Here is a 16,794-nt window from a genome sequence, read left to right as displayed (position 1 = left end):
CTGGAAAAAAGAAAAGTGAAATAAATTAATGAAAATACCGAAGGGATGTTAACCCCAACTCGTTACACTTTCGTAGAATCGCATAACTGTCACACGGGGTCAAATTCACCCCAGGTCCAAAAAAGTGATACCCTGTTCTAACGATGAGTTTTAAAAATCTAAAAATAATATCTAGGTATCGTTTAAGGGTTGGAGAAAAAACACTCTCAGTTTTCCTGAGGCAAATTCATTTTTTCAATATTGTAAAACATAGGCAAAGTTGAGGTACTAAGGGACTCTATGAGGAGTTTGAAAAATGTGTGGGGTGATGTCCATCCCCAAATTACCAATTAGAGTTAATGAAAATGACGAATTTAGCACTGCTCGTCTCATAAATCGAATTCTTCCATCTTTGTTGATTTTTATTTTTCAATTTTGCACGTATTCCAGACAGGCTATGGCGCTTCAGCCGCAATGTCTAAGAAACATATCAGTGTATTCTGTAACAAGGAGGCAAACGCGGTTTTTTCGGTCCGAGTATAAGTTTGAAATATTAGTCGTAAGTGAGCGTGCATACGAGCCAAAGATGAATATTGTAATATACGCAAGGCGAAAAGCCGTTGGTTCCTTGCTGCAGACGATTCTTTATAAAACAAGAGTATGTTACGCGTCTTTTCACGAAGCACGAAATTGAGGTTAGGGCGGCGCAATGTCAGATTTGTGCGCGACAGCGCATGCGCGCGGTTCGGAAAAGACTTCTCAGTACTCCGCGCATGCGCATATGCAGATTCACTCGACCGTCATAAAAACGGATACTTTATGTACGGAAACCACGCATGGAATAACGCGTACATCTCATAACGAGTATGGTTACGGTTTTTTTTTGACAAGATGTGAGGTTTACGATACGAGGCGAAAGTGAGTGCTGTAACACGCGAATCAAAAAATATTATTCGTAATTTTTATCACGAAAGCCAAGAAATCACGATTTTCAGGTTAGAATGCTAAAAACATTTTTTCGCCGAAGAAGGTTCGCCAATATTCGGTCTTTGTTCCCCTCTCTCTTTCTTTCTCTGCCTATATCTCCTTATTTCATACCGTATTTAACGGCGTTCCGCTCCTCGGAGGCAGTTCGCTGATTCGCTTGCACGCGTAAAAGCCGCGGAAAATGTTTCAAGGCTCGCCTTTGTGCGGGTGTAGGTCAGCCGGTTACATCAGATATTCGACATTCGCTGCAGTAACGCCTTTATCGCCGGTTCTACACGAGATATATATTATCGTCCCATCCTCGGATGATTATTAGCCAAGTTATTCACACACCGACACCTTCACACGGCGTATTGTCCGACGTTGTGAAAACTAACCTTCCTTAGGTAAAAATCCCGCTGCGTCCAAGGCTTCGAAATTTCTATAAATTTTATTCATTCCTTTTCTACATGATTTTAATTCGCGATAAATTTCGAATATTGTAAGAGTATATTCATGTCCGGAATATTATGCGCACATGACGAAACTTCTCTTTCTGTCATCTCTGTCAGTTGATTACATATTTACCCAAGTCTTTAAGACTTCACCTTCGTTTTCTCGCGTCGTTGATGCCTGAAAAAAAAAGAAAATTCCGTGTTAACTGAAAAATGAAAATTGAACACGAAGCGATTTGGTAAATTTTATGAAAATTGTTCTATCCCCGGTGAAAGTAACGGTGAAAATGAAAACTCATTAAGGGGGGGGTACACCATGCAAGCAAAAAAAAATACTGCAACTTTGCGATTTTTTTTTGAAAAAACGGATTTATTTATGAACATGCGGTCTTGAATACATTAATATATAAGTCTTTGAGAACTTTAAAAAATTTTTTTATTGTCGAAAAATTTCAAAATGGCGTCGTGACAGTTGGATCCCCAAAGCCGCTCGGAAAAATGGGGTGCGAGATTTGGTGGAGTCGTGGATAGTCCTAGAACACACAAATTACAAAAAATTAGTTGTATATTATGTTTTCTTGTCCACTACGTACCACTTTTTTGATATCTAGTCTCAAAAATTTTTTATGATTGATTAAGTGACGATTTTTTTTTTTTCAATTTTTCGACCACGTTTTTGCGACTTCAAACGGTCAAAAAAAATTTTTCAGACTAGATATCAAAAAAGTGGTACGTAGTGGACAAGAAAACATAATATACAACTAATTTTTTGTAATTTGTGTGTTCTAGGACTATCCACGACTCCACCAAATCTCGCACCCCATTTTTCCGAGCGGCTTTGGGGATCCAACTGTCACGACGCCATTTTGAAATTTTTCGACAATAAAAAAATTTTTTTAAGTTCTCAAAGACTTATATATTAATGTATTCAAGACCGCATGTTCATAAATAAATCCGATTTTTCAAAAAAAAATCGCAAAGTTGCAGTATTTTTTTTTGCTTGCATGGTGTACCCCCCCCTTAAACAGCCGACAATTGACTGTGAAAACAAATAATTGAATATCCAATTCAATTCTCTTTTGATTATACGATTCCATGCGCGAAGAAACGCTTGAAAAACATTTTGTTCAACGTTACCGCGGATCGAGTTGATTGTAAATATTTCCAACCAAGTATATTTCTTCAAATTTTGCATTTTTCGAAAAAATATATTTCGCACAATAATCCTTCTCCTTGAAGGATGTGAAATTTATTTTATTTTTTTTTTTCAAATATTTGCTTCTATAATAACGATAAAAAAAAAATTGTTCATGGGTTGACCCAGTGGCCTCGAGCGTTTTGGAACCCCGTTGGCAATCGTTCGACAGGAATTTAAAATCAGAGTCGGGTTGAGCGTAACAAACGCAGTGATATTTTTTATTTTTTTGTTTTTTTTATCGGTCCTTTTTCCCTTTTTCTTCTCCCCACGAAAACACGAACGTCCGCTCTCTGCGCGAGGAGGTGATTTATTTCGACCGGGTATTTTGGTGCATGCTTTGTTGGTCATCCAAGGCGTTCTTTGTGTGATTCGAAGCTGGTGCATGTATCGGGAGACAGAAAGAGAGCGAGAGAAGAGTGAGAGAGAGAGAGAGAGAGAGAGGGAGAGAGAAACGCGGTCCGTAATCGTTACGTAAAACAGGTTTCCAGAGCATTGCACCTGTTCCTGTTAAAGTCGTTTCATGTCCAGAACGCAGCCTACCGTGTGCGTAAATCTGTAAACTCCTCTGGTACGCGTTATTATTTACGTGTGCGTTACAACCCGCGAGTAGCCATTTTCTCGTTGCTTTGACAATCACGGTAGTTGAAAATTAGGCGAGGACGGAAGAATTTTTTGAAATAAAGAGATCTTTCCTGATACGCGAAAAAATTGTCACGGATGCAAAAATGATGAGACAATTTTTCATCGGCTTGATGCGCAGGAATCAAGTTACATCCCGGTTGAAGTTTACGTCGGAAACTTACGTCGTCAGTTAAATCCCATCGATGGACTTTACGGATCGATTTGCTCTTCTTTTTGGTTTATTTCTTCTCCTTCTTTTTTTCCTCTTTCGCCATACAGTGTCTAAACTCAACGAATACAAACTTCTATATTCTTATGTAACGTATAGAATCCATTAGCGAGCCAGAAGTGTTCGAGCGTATCATTATCTTGTAAATTTCTCATTCGTAACGGGTTCGATGGGTTTTTCATCGATTTTTTACCGACCGATATTCGAAACTTCCTTTTTTACCTCTTTGGTTTAAAGTAAAATTAATTTCCGTATTCAGTGTTTAGTAAGTAAAGCAGGTTGTCGGCAGGCTGCAATTTTGTTTGTATTAGTGATAATGTACTCGTTGCAAATTTTCGTTCACAGATTCTTGGATTGTTGGATATTTCATTTTTATAAATCATTATAACGCCAATTTACTTTTCGCATGTCGTTTTTACATTCGTGTTATATTTCTGACAATCTCTTACCGTGTCTCAATTGAACACTGTGGTCAAAGTTTTGCCTGTAAAAGTTTTCGCATAATTCTGTAAAACTTATCCGCAGTCAGATGTCTGTAACAAATCGACACGCTGTATGAGGAAAAATATTCAATATATTCTCTAAGGAATTTATAATCCTTCCGGACTTGACACAAAAGTCTAATTCGACTCTTAGAATACATTTCAGAGAAAAACAATAATAAAAATCTGTAATGTTGCTATAAAAATGGCTACGAACTTGATAGAAAATTATATGTACACAGCAGTGGCTCGCTATTTTTTTGGAATCCAAACTGGTACTCGGTAAATTTTATGTGCCAATGATTAGCGATGCAAGTGACAGGAGAAACTAACGACACCTACATTGATCATAGATTCATAAAATTTCCATAGTAAGAAAGCTCGTTTCAATTTTGATTCCAAAAAAATTAAATTAATTTAATTTAAATTGAATCGACTATTATTCGAATCAAATATTCCAGTATTCGAAATATCTTAATTACCTGAAATTATTCCAATTGTTCAAAAATTCAACCCATTCGAATATTTCAATTTATTCAGACTATTCGAATCGTTGAAAAAATTCGATTCATCCAAATTTTGGAACATTAGATTTGATTTGATTCGATCCGTTCCCTGTATCAAATATTTCAGTATTCGAACTATTTGAATTGTTGAAAAAATTCTACCTATTCAACCACTATTCGAAAGGAATATTTCAGCATCCGAACCGTTAGAATTATTCGAAAAATCCGATTATTCGACTGCCGGAATTTCACCATTCGTTCGGATTCGCCTATTATTCCACTAATATCCGAAACAAATACTCCATTATTAGAATTATTCGAAATATTCAATTTTTATTATCGAGTCGAATTTCTCTATTCGATGCGGTTCGACTACTATTCAACCATTGTTCGAAACGAATACTCCAGTATTCGAATAATTCGAATACCGAGAATATTCAATTCCGATTTCCGTGTCGAATTTCACCGTTCGATTCGATTCGACTCAACCCGCACTATTCGCAGACCCTTGGAAAAAGCGTCACACGGGGGTTGCCCTCACTTGCAAGGGCGAGGGGTCCTCGGCAGACGGCTGCCGGCGGCGTGCAGGGGGAGCGTTGCGGTCGTCTGAGGGGGGGAGGGGCGGGGTGGGGGGGAGGAGGCGTCTCGTGTTTGGTCGCAGGCATTCGCCGTTGAGATCCTCAGTCGCTTCGCGTCCGCTGCTGCGCGCGCGTCAAGCCCTCGCAGCTTTTGAAACTGATGGTGGGACGTCGCGTTACGGTCGAACGACACGAAACCACGCCGTCCGTGCGCAGCGCAGCAGTTTAATCCGAAACTCGGAGAATCTCAGCCTCGTGAAGTGGAAATTTGGAGATAATAGGCGCGGGTGGGTTCGACGCTGTGTGGCTTGCTGTGTTTTTTTTTATTCGTTTTATCTTGTTTGCCTCGAGTGAGCGTTCTTTTCTCGCTTGACGAAAATCGACGGTGAATTTGTTACGAAACGACGAGGAGATTGAGGGGAAACGACGTTATCGTGGTAATCGACTGATTCAACGATGAGTTTGAAAATTGCGGCTGAATCGTACGATTCTCAGAAATATCGGATCGTTTGAATTACGGAACAGTTAACTTTGCCATGGAATATTTATTCTCGTTCTTGTTATACCTCGTTCTCTTCAACTTCGGTGGTTTAAAATGATTACCGCGAAAATATCGCGGTTGAAGTGAGCCTGATCGATTACAACGAGGTTGGAATTTAAATTTGAAATTCGAATACCGTGCAGCGTGTGTGTTTAGTGGAAAAAGATCGTCGGCGTTTGTAGTGTGTGCTTGAAATGTAACTCTGACTAACTTGTCATAATCGATTCTTCTTTATTCAGTGTCAAGTTTTTATCACCGAAAGTGTGCTCCAAACAAGTTTCGATACAATATTCACGGATTTATGCGGATGCGCAAGCCTAGCAGTACAACGAGTGAACGGGTGTTAGTGGTGGAATACACGTGTACCAATCATCAAGTGTGTTTTAATGGTATTTGAAAATATCGTTATGCGGAACCCTGGGTTTCTCTTCGAAGATGCCAGGCACGGTTACATCCAATATATCAGGTAATTATCAACCTATGACAAAGAAGTTCCCTGCAAGGTTTATTCGTATCTAGGGAATTGATATTCCCTGCAGCGTTGTAGTAAACTTCAGACACAGAGCGTAGAAAAGTTACTAGATTTAACGACTCTCGTAACTTTCAGTACGATGTATTATTCTATCAAGGAACTTTTTACGCCGTGAAAAGTTTCGTTATCATCTCGTCTCATCGTCGGTTTTTACCCTCCGAGAAGTTTGCTAATCTCGGCGATAGGCAGAGTCATTGCTGACTATTAACTCGTTTGAATAATACCACGAAACATTCCTCCGTGGCTCGCGGCGTTCCGTCCTTACGAAAAAACCGTTATGTGCCGTGTGATTCAGGCTCGCTCCGAAAGCGCGTGTCTTTTGTTTCCTGCGAAGGGCCGAGCGGCGAGCACGTGTCGTTCCAATTCCATTCCCGTCCGATTCCTCCCTTCCCGCGTTCCTCCGTGTCACGCGTGTTCGACAATCAAGGGAATCGAACATGTTCTGGACGGCGTGTCGAGATGACACCTTTGAGATTAATTGCCGAACTGGAGTTGGTTAGGGTCGCGATTAAAAGCGAATGATTGGAAGTTGGATTTAATCGCTTTCACGGTGTTACGGGAGATTGACGAATTCACCGTTAGACAAATTTAACGCTCTATGTAACGTACAGGTCTTACGTAACTCGCAAAGCACCGATTATATCGCAAACATTGCCAAGTAAGAGCTTTCATCTAACACGTGGAAGAAGATGGAAAAAATGACAACTTTCAATTTCAAGGTTGGTGAGCTGCACAAATATTCATAATAAATTATTTGGGCGTTTAATTTTATTTTCAATCGTCTACGAACGAAGAAACGTGCAAAAAATTAAAATTATATCGATTTGAAATACGTAAAGTATTGACAAATTTCCAAGTGAAATAGCCTGAATGTTATTATCTGTGGCGAATACTACGCTTGTGTAATTCAATGCGAAAAACGAATCGTGGTTCTGTTTTCTTTTTTTTTTAACACTCACGTATTTCAATACATGAATATACTACACGCGAATTTCTCGTCGCATAATCGCCAGACCGGCTCTCTTATCTCACTTCTCGTTGATGTACTCTGTTTCAACTGTACGCATATTTCACCGTTTCAACGTGAAATATTTTGCAAAATTATGCAGGATTTAGAAACCGGATAAAAGTATAGAAGGCACGGTGGTGAATTCTTAGCCTGCCTTGTATCGCTGTGTTCATTTCACATGTAACACTGGAAGGTTATACATATATCTCCAGGTATCTAGAGTATGTACTACATATTATTTGTGGTACATATGTAACTGAATTATGCTTGTTCGCGCAAAAGTATAAAAATCGAAGAAAAAAAAAAAAACATGCTAGTCTGTAATAATATCGTTATCAATTTTTCGATGAACTACATCGTGTGAGATATTAAGAATTACTCGATATTATTAACAGTTTCACTGTATAAAACTTTATTTCTTAATCTGTGATGTGATTTTTTTAAATCGATACCTGAACAAGATACATCTACCATGTTTTCCTACAAACTGATAATCAGTGGTCAAATTCCGTACAAAAAGTAAAAAAAAAAAAAAAAAAAAACCCCCAACAAATTGACCATAAAACTACATCAGCGATAATTTGATATTTTATAATGATACTACACGCGACGAGTGCGTTTATTCAATGCGCAGATGTACAAACATTTTTTTCGCGGCGATTGCGCCTTACTTGAATTGTGTGTTCGAGAAATTGCGGAATGTATGAATGTTTGCCGATATCTTTAGGTACATATATTTCAGTAGATTCTTTCTTGAGAATTTTCATCATTGCATCCGTGTGTAACAATTATTGCTGGTTCGATAAACAACGACTTCCAGCTTCCTCGTTGGGATGTCGATGCATGCTTAATTTTATTTTAATTACTATTATTATTATTTATAAACGCGACGATGGCATTTTGTAGATATGTCACAATATGTGAAAAAACTAAACCAATTGACAAAAAATCCCGAGTTAATCCTGACGAATATCTTACAATAGTCTAAAAAATTGAGGAGTCGATTTGACGGTGTTTTAATTATCAGGCGCGATAAATTATAATTCACTTTTTGGTGTATTTACTGCGCTTTCTTGGGGAAAAAGTAATTTTTACCAAGCATTCCAATTTTTAGCCTGCTGTGTACGTGTAATAAGACAAAATCGAAAATTGAAAAAGGTTGAAATTAGTAACGTTATTGCAACGAAACATTGGGGAAAAAAATCACTGTTTTCTTAATTTTCAAACGATTTTGAAGGTACTAGGATTTCGAAATATGAATGTGTTTTGTTTCATGACGGTTTACCGCATTTCAGACCATTCCAAAATTGTGAAATAATGATTTTTCCTCAGTATTAATCGCTACGATAACGTTACTAACTTCAACATGATGTGTTCGATAGCCGATATATATACAAATATATATATATATATATATATATACAAAGAAACAATTGTAACAATATAACTATCACTACTATAACTATTGTATAAAGAAAGAAGACTCTTGACATCTTATTATTCGGCAACGACATAGGATTTCTTTTCTTGCAGAGTAGGTACAAACCAAAAACACAAAAGTTGAGACGGTGCCTCTATACCTGGAATGTAGTAAATCTTGAGTGAATAATAGTTCAGAGTCCCCCATCTTTTTCCCCCTCTCTCTTTTCACTACAAATTCCTACGTAGTATATACCTAACCTATAGATTCTTCTTCCTCCTCTTCTTCTTGTTCTTCTTCTCTTCTTGCGGAGCAACGCTTTTATAGACGAGTAACAGATAAGAGGCTGCCTGGCAAGTTGCAGAAAAGAAGAAGAAGAAGAAGAAGAAGAAGAAGAAAAAGAAGTAGAGGATGACTAGAAGCACTAAATTCGAATCGCTGTCGTCACGAAATCTCGCCGACGTGAAACAAGATGGCGGCTATATTACGTCAGCTGACGACGCGACAGCTGGTGTTGGATTTAATGCCCCACAGAGAGGAAGGGCCCCGGGTCTTCGGGACCCTCGGGACCCTGTTGGAGCTCGTTTCTAGCCGTTCTACGTTATACCTTTACCCATTATCCTCATGCGTATGGCTGCGGGAATCTCCGCGGATAGTATTATCTTTTCAATCAATATATATCATACGTGATACGATGATAGTTATACGCTACAAACGGTAATGATGATCAGTTTTTGTAATCTCCACCATTTTTTTTTTTTTTTTATACCGGTGGACACAATTATTTCGTACAAATTGCACGGTAGATTTTGAATTTTTTTCTTTTAGAGTGCTACTATGCGCGGGGATTTTCGAGAAATTACGTTAAAACAAATGCTTCAACTTTGAAATACAGTGTCGCATTATTTTGAAAGTATTTCTACAAAAATTATTTCTTCTCGTTGTAATTTTTTTTTTTTTTTTTTTCTAAGGAACGTAAAAAAGTGTCATTCTCGATCTTTCCTGTTAATTGAAAAATAATATTTTCTACTTGATGAAAATTAGTTGTTCGATATTTTTAACCACTTCTTGTAACGTGTAACAGAGAAGTTTAAACACGTTACACACGTATGCCCGAATATTTTAAGGCTTTGACAGCTTTACGAAGATTTTTATACGAATCTCACCGGTTCCCAAAGCGATTCCACTCCACGTTACATATCTACATCACAGCTGCTCCTCCCATCGAATTCTTTCTTTTCCTTTTTTTTACCTGTGCAGCAGAGAGTTGCGGAGATTTTATTAATACAGCGCGTATAAAAAAGTTCCCCTCTTGCTCGTCACTGGAGCTTCTTTATCACCTGGACTCATCTATTATATAGCCCAGTTTGACGGGCTGTAACTGCGTGTGTATTCGGAATTTTTTTTGAGAAACTCTCTTTACATCAAGACGTCGGTAACTTTACGTCGTTTTTGTTGGAAATTTATCTACCGTTTCGGTAATGAAGATCCAGACATGTTCTTACCTATGTCTTGGTAAGATTGGATTTTTTGCATTGTCAGAGCAAAGTTTTGTCGGATTTTTTTTTCTTCATTTACTTATCCAGGGGTCGTTTTATTTTTTTGTTTGATTTTTTAGAAAATAAAACTCGTTAACTGCGACGCTCTGATTTTAAACCACAAAATAATTTAGTTTTACTTGATAAAAAAAAAAAAAAAAAAATAAAAAAAATATCTTCATCTAAAAACGTATGAGTAGGTTTTTTAAATTCACGAGAGTCTCTTTGATTTTATTAAATTATTTCAATCAAACAGTGATATCTATGTATAATGTCACTTCATAGGCACCATTGTACAATGAAATAATATCAATAAATTTGAAAAACTGTTTTTAAAATTAATGAAATTATTCTCTACTTCTTTGCGGCGGTAATAAAAAAACATCAGGTTGAATTAAAGCAAATTGTTTTGTAGAATGAAGAAATTACCTACATAGGTGATTGAATATTTATTGAAAAAATTAATACAAAAAAAAAAAAAAAAAATGACGTCTCAACCAAGTTTTTATTTCCATCGCTCGGCATTCCGTCTGTTCTCTTCTTCCGTGTAATAGTATGTTCTGGATGAATCGTCTGTACCGTCCAAATTAAAAGTTAGGAAGTGCGAAAAAAAATTGTTAAAATATCTCCAGCGATGTCATTTGCTTCACTGATAATCAACTCGAATGAAAGAACATCCCTTATTGTATGTAGTAATAATTGATCTCAGAAAATTCGACAAAGTCAAATTAAGATGTCATCGATTTGAGAAGAGATTTTATCATTACATCGTCTTTATCATTCTATTCTAATGTTTTGGGCTCATTTTATTCAGTGAACAGATTTCAGTAGATTTTCACTAGGTCTGAACATTTAAAGTTGTAGAGAATCACCTCTGATCATTTTCGAATGGTTGTTTTCGTTTGTGTTACAATTTTTTTCTCCGACAATATCTGGAGAACGAATAAAAGGATTTTGATGGTTTTGCTCACAATCGACGCAATTTAGAACCGACTAAATATTAGAATTTTTCGATCGCGCGGTTCTTGAGATACTCGAATAACCGAATTTTTTCATCAAGGTCAGCCATATTAACCGCTCGTTTCTTTCGTCCTTTAACATTTGATTCATCCTTGAAGACGCTCGAGTCCTCTAGCGTATCTGTAAACACACGTAACGGACGTACACTTGGCTGCATTGATTACGAGCAGGGTAATTTTTTCAACAAGTCGCTTACGTTGGCAATCCTGAATCATACCCCAGCGCCACCGCCGGCTGATCGCGAAACAGGCTCAATCTTTGCAAACACAACGTGCCCCATGACCGTAGAATTTCATATTTTTAGGTTAGTTTCGCGGACGGCCGAAGGTGGCGCCGCGGTCGCGGATTCGGTATCGCCAACGTAACCGAGCGGTCGAAAAAATGATTCATCTCGGGATCGCTGCTGCCGAGTGTACCGGAATAATTGGCTTGCGGCCGACGTCGAAAGAGCCGAGAAATTCCCGAGACGTTACACGTCTTATAAGGCGTAAGGTGTCAGGTGCAACCGGAATCCGCGTCGACGTTTACTTCGGGTCTGCGGCGTTGTCTCGGAAACGAATTCCAGGCCGATGACATATCGATTCGAGTCCCCGGCGCCGCTTTGGCTGGACGCAACCAGGAAGTGGGCGAGCGGTTGCTGCTGCTGTGTAGTTCGGAACCTAGGAGACGGCACGCGGTACAATAAAGACCTCGTGTCGGCGTTTGTGTGTTTTCTGTTTCCATTGGCAACGCGCACCGCCGCATAGTTTCGTTCGTTTCTCCCTCCTTTCTCCAGTTCGGTTCGTTTCCTTTGCCCGTCGGTGTCGCGGAATTATGTACAAGGTACGTACGAGGTTGGCCGCGAAACATTCGACAGGAAAATAAATTTATCAACTTTGATACACCGATGTATCTTTTTAACTTTTTTATCATCTTTGGCGATGTATGAAAACTATTAATATCGCGGTATTATGTATAAGATATGTATTTAGCTACTTAGGTTATCGGACCAGGTTGAAGTTGGCGACGAAACATTCGACAGGAAAATAAAATTACCAACTTCGATACACCGATGTATCTTTTTAACTTTTTATCACGTTTAGTGATGTAAGAAAACTGTTAGTTTCGGTCGGAAATCGATCTTTCCTTATTTCAACTACGAAACGTAGGTTTTTAGAAAAATTTCGGTATTTCTGATAAACTCCCGCGATGATTACGGAAACGGCTCTATGAAAAAATCTGATATTTGTAAGGATTTTACAGACAAATCATTAGCATGGAAAATTGCCACGTCCCGTTTAATTTGAACCGTCTGTTATACCGGAAATGAATTAATTTTCAATGTTTTATCGACAAACCTACCTATACCTTTTCTCTTTATTACTTTTTTCAAGTGAACGATTAGGTTTTTTGTTTTTTTTTTTTCTGTTTTTCGTAAATAAAATTTTTTTCTTACACTTCTTTTTTTCTTTCTTTTTACCGATATATCTCTACTTTTTCTTATCGATTAAAAGTATTACGGAAAAACAGTGTTTTTCCGGCTCGTTTTGTATGGATTGTCACAATTTGTTGAATCGTGGCGGTTCAAAGCATCAAACATGATTTTCGTATTTTCAAAAATCATATACTTCAGTCACATTGAAATCGAGAATGTGTCATGTATTTTTTCTTCGATTTGTCATCATGTTTTGTAACTTTAAAATGACTGCAGAAGTTACGAAAGATTTTAATTTCCTAAATATAAGCACAATTTGCTTCATTTTTAGAGCTACCGGATTTCCGATAATGTTATCAATCTTAGGACACGCAACGATATCTTTTAATAAAAATGATTCGTTATAATATTCATATAAATTACGAATTTGAAGTCGGAGTGTATTATCTTTTTGAAAGGAACCTGGAAAGTCTGGAATTTTCAGAAAATTGTTGCATCAAGGAGGGGATAATAGCCAAACAGAGAGACAAAGAATGAGAGAAAAAGCAATTCTTTCCTCAAATATTTTCAATTCCTTTAAAATGCAAGTAAAAAATATAGTCGGTTGCATCGATTTCGTTTCACGATGCCCTATTTTTTTTTTTTTTTTTTTTCATTAGAGAAACTATTTTTCAATAATTCACTAAAACTCTCTCTTCATTTCTTTTAACGGTTATAACAGTTTTTTGGATTCAAATCAATATCGGGTCAATCCTAAAGACTTGAATATTTGACGGTATCGTAATTTATTTCCCCTGTGATTTCAACTGTGACTCGAACATCAATTTCGACCGGTTTTATCTTGGTTTCATCAGTTTCAAATTATCCGACGCAGCGCTTGCGAGAAATACTTGACACGCAATTTCTAACGTTTTTTCACATGTCATTTGCAGACTTGCTTTTGCACAAGCCTACAAACATGCCACGCGGTAAATCGTAAATATGATTAATTTTTACTACCAGCTTACTTTATCATTATTCAGATAAATTACGGTGAATTTAATATGAATCAATGCTGCTGTACGTGTTACGCACAAGTTTACTTCAAACAAACAACGATTACGAATTTCAGGAAACGTTCACACCGAGTTTTGCGTCAATGTCCAGTAAAATGTAAAATTTGATTTCAGTATTCAATAAAACGAAGCAGTTCCCTTTGGGGAGTGAAATTATCAGTCGCAAACCAGACCTTTTGGTAGAAATTTTTTGCAACGCAATATTCACAACACCAAAACCGATATATTGCGGAGAAAATAACATAAACTCCATCCGTGAATAATTTTGTACTGAAAAGTGGAAGAAAACTGATTTTATCGCGGTAACTTTTTTTTTTATTTTTCTTACGTGAATCGGATTTATCCACTTTAAAAATCTGTCGTTCAGGCAAAGTTATAACCTACATGTGGTTAGTTGAATATTGCGCGTAGAAGAGTTACGCGCGAAGATTATAATATAAGATTATAATAACTGGTATACGCGACAAGCAGAAACGTGTAGGTTTCCGGCTTTTTCTTATTCAACTTCCCGAAACCGCAATATCCTGAATGTGTGTGAAACATGTATAAGTTGAAAGAATGTGCCTCGCACAGGACACCAAGGAGTAAAACCCACCGCATTCCACGATACCGAAGGGCGAGAAGAGCCGGAACGAAAGAGAGAGAGAGAGAGAGAAAGAGAGAGTGAAGAAGGGGAAGGGAAGAAGGGAAGCGTGGAGAATTATGCGCTCTTATAATGCAAAACCCGAAGTAGAAGGAAGTTTCTAAAATCAATACTAGCTGTGACTACGATACGTGTGGTGCTTCCTTGTGTACGTGTGCTTACTTACTTTGGCTGCGAGGAAGAGGAAGGAACTTTGGAAACCCTCCGCATGCTTTGGTTCGAACACTGTTGGTTCCGAAGGAACGCAGAGTCTGTTGAAGTTGAAATGAGCAAAGCAAAGTAGCCGAATAATTTTTCTTCGGCGTGCTTGCAAAAAATTAAAGGTGAAAAAAATTAATAAATAAATAAAATAACACAAACGAGTGAAACCAAGTGAGGGTTTTTCGTATTGTGATTAGTTGATCACGCTGAGAGAAATTTTTGGTTCTGGTTACCGCTCGGTTCTTAATTATTTTCATTTTTTTACCACAATCGAAAAATACAGTTCTAGGTACAGAATGAAAATTAGTTTTCTAGTTGTTGCCGGAAAGTCTGGTATCCGTTACTATTCTTTCTCGTTACGATCACTGTTGCTAGATTTTCTTGCAATTGTTGCGGAAATTTAGTGATCGCGCAAGAATAAATTGACGTTAATACTCAATTTTCCTAGTTACTGTAAGAAATGAAATTTTTCTCAGTGCAGAATTTTTGGTGCTATTCTTTCTCTGGATGCATAAATCTTTGAAAATAACTATTATAGCCTGTTTATACCTAATTATGTTTATCCATTTTTTATCAAGACCGACTGGCAAATCACACGCGGATTTAGTCGTAATCTGCATTTCGATAGAATTATTCTGGAAAAAAGCTTGCTTTGCTTCTTCGTTTTTTCGTTACAATCTCCGGTTATTATTTCATTATAAATTCTTATTTTCAACGGCAAAAGTTCGTCAAAATTGAACTAAGATTGATCGAAAATTATTGACTTTCTCCAACGTTTCTTTATTCACAAATATCAACTCGCTACAATATTGTTCGCAAGAGAAATTCTGTCTTTTGTTCAGTAATAATGTGCAACGTTTGAACATATTATTTATAATCATTTATATTCATGGTACACAAAATTAACCCTTACGCGGTTAGTAATTGCAAATAACTACACCGACGTTGAGTAATGTCTTCGTTATTTCGGTGAAGCGTTTTCAACAGCATAAACGTCGCGTTCTTATCTCGCTTGCGGAGGAGAAATAGAAGGCTGATACGGAAAAATGAAAGGAAAATAAAATATGAAAAAGGGAGAGGGTGAAGAGGGCGCCGTTTGCCGTCTCTGTCCAACAATAAGAGGGGTTCAAAGAGCAGGATGACTAACGAAAATAAATTCGACGGGTTGACGGGTAATAGATATCCATGCACATGCTTAGACACACACATATATATGAGACATTCCTTGCCAATTTGATCAACGCTCTAATCGTCTGCCTATTTTTCCATTAACGGATCTTACATTTTAACAAACTTTTTAAATTTGGAAATTCTAGGAAATAAGTTTTTCTATTCTTTGAAAATTCAATACAGTCTTCCTTCTTACATATTTTTCGATGTTCCTTTTTTCTTTCTCAAACTTTTATTCATTTATGAATCTCGTACAGGCTTAAAAAGTGATTTCTTTGCTGTTTTTATTTTTGATAATTTTTTTTCGACAGAAATTTGATCGATTTTCTCAAGCTTGAAGATATCCCGTATTCGTATAAGATAAAAATATTCCAATTTCTTTTCGGAGTTTGAAACAATGCGGTGTACAAAGTGAGAAAAATAAAATTATGAATCGAAATTGATGAACAGGATCGGACGGTGGTGGAATTGGCACGGAACGCCTCATAAATAGAGCTTGCCCGAGGGGAAATGTCTCTTGGTAACTTTTGCTGCCGCAGTCCCCGTAGAAACGAAGTAAGGCTTTATTATGCTAAATAAGTGTCCGTATCTTTGCCCAAGGCGAAATACTCCGGAGGAGTAAAAGAGACTCGATGCAGGAGATCCTGGCCGACAAGGAATTGACTCGCTAACAACGATAAAAAAAAAAAAAAAAAAAAATCAAAAATAATACAGACGGAGTACAACAAAACTTTGAAATGTTGGTAGAAGTTTCGTCGCTTTTTCGTTTAGTTGCAACTGTTGTACAGGTACATGTGTAGCGACTAATTATATAGTGTGAATTTGTACATAGAACATAACAATTATCGTATATCCTGTTTTGAGACGATCCTATTCGCATTCTTTTTCGAACGTCGATTCTAAATTTCACGGCTGTATTGTGGTTCGTTTATTGTTGTGCCTCGAGACAAATTATTCCTTGTTTCTTTCAATTTATTTATTCGTAAGAAAATCTTGTCGACAGGTTAATATTAATTCTTCTGGATAAGCGGTTAGACGATTACTTTCAGTTTTATAATTTATCGAACCTTGCGGATAATGATTTGTTTGAAAATTATTGGAAAAAATTAAATCCGTGCTACTGCAAGTAGATAAATTTTATAACGTATGTCGTAAATATTCTTTACAATTCACGACGTTTAATTTAGTTTCTAAGTCAATGTAACGAAACGTTGTAAGAAACGACACCATTTTATTT

The 16,794-nt window shown here is 37.2% G+C and overlaps 1 protein-coding gene across 6 annotated transcripts in view; it reads left to right on the top strand.

Moving 5' to 3' along the window:
* The window catches only part of LOC124182926 (protein phosphatase Slingshot homolog 2), a 168,097-nt gene that overhangs the window by 73,225 nt on the left and 78,078 nt on the right, over positions 1 to 16,794 (top strand). Inside the window, exon 1 of one of the 6 annotated variants that reach the window (XM_046570747.1) lies at positions 5,151 to 6,021. The exons of 4 other annotated variants lie outside the window; for them this stretch is intronic. In XM_046570747.1, the coding sequence (XP_046426703.1) occupies positions 5,942 to 6,021 (80 nt within the window). In that variant the 5' untranslated portion in view covers positions 5,151 to 5,941. Of the gene's footprint in view, positions 1 to 5,150; positions 6,022 to 14,487; positions 14,510 to 16,794 lie in introns of those variants that run through there. One more of the 6 variants, XM_046570750.1, reaches the window with a different exon arrangement.

Source organism: Neodiprion fabricii, chromosome 5 (assembly GCF_021155785.1).
Source record: "Neodiprion fabricii isolate iyNeoFabr1 chromosome 5, iyNeoFabr1.1, whole genome shotgun sequence".
Lineage (NCBI taxonomy): Eukaryota > Metazoa > Arthropoda > Insecta > Hymenoptera > Diprionidae > Neodiprion > Neodiprion fabricii.
The sequence above is the reverse complement of the archived record's forward strand: the minus strand, read 5'-3'. Positions and strand labels throughout refer to the sequence as shown.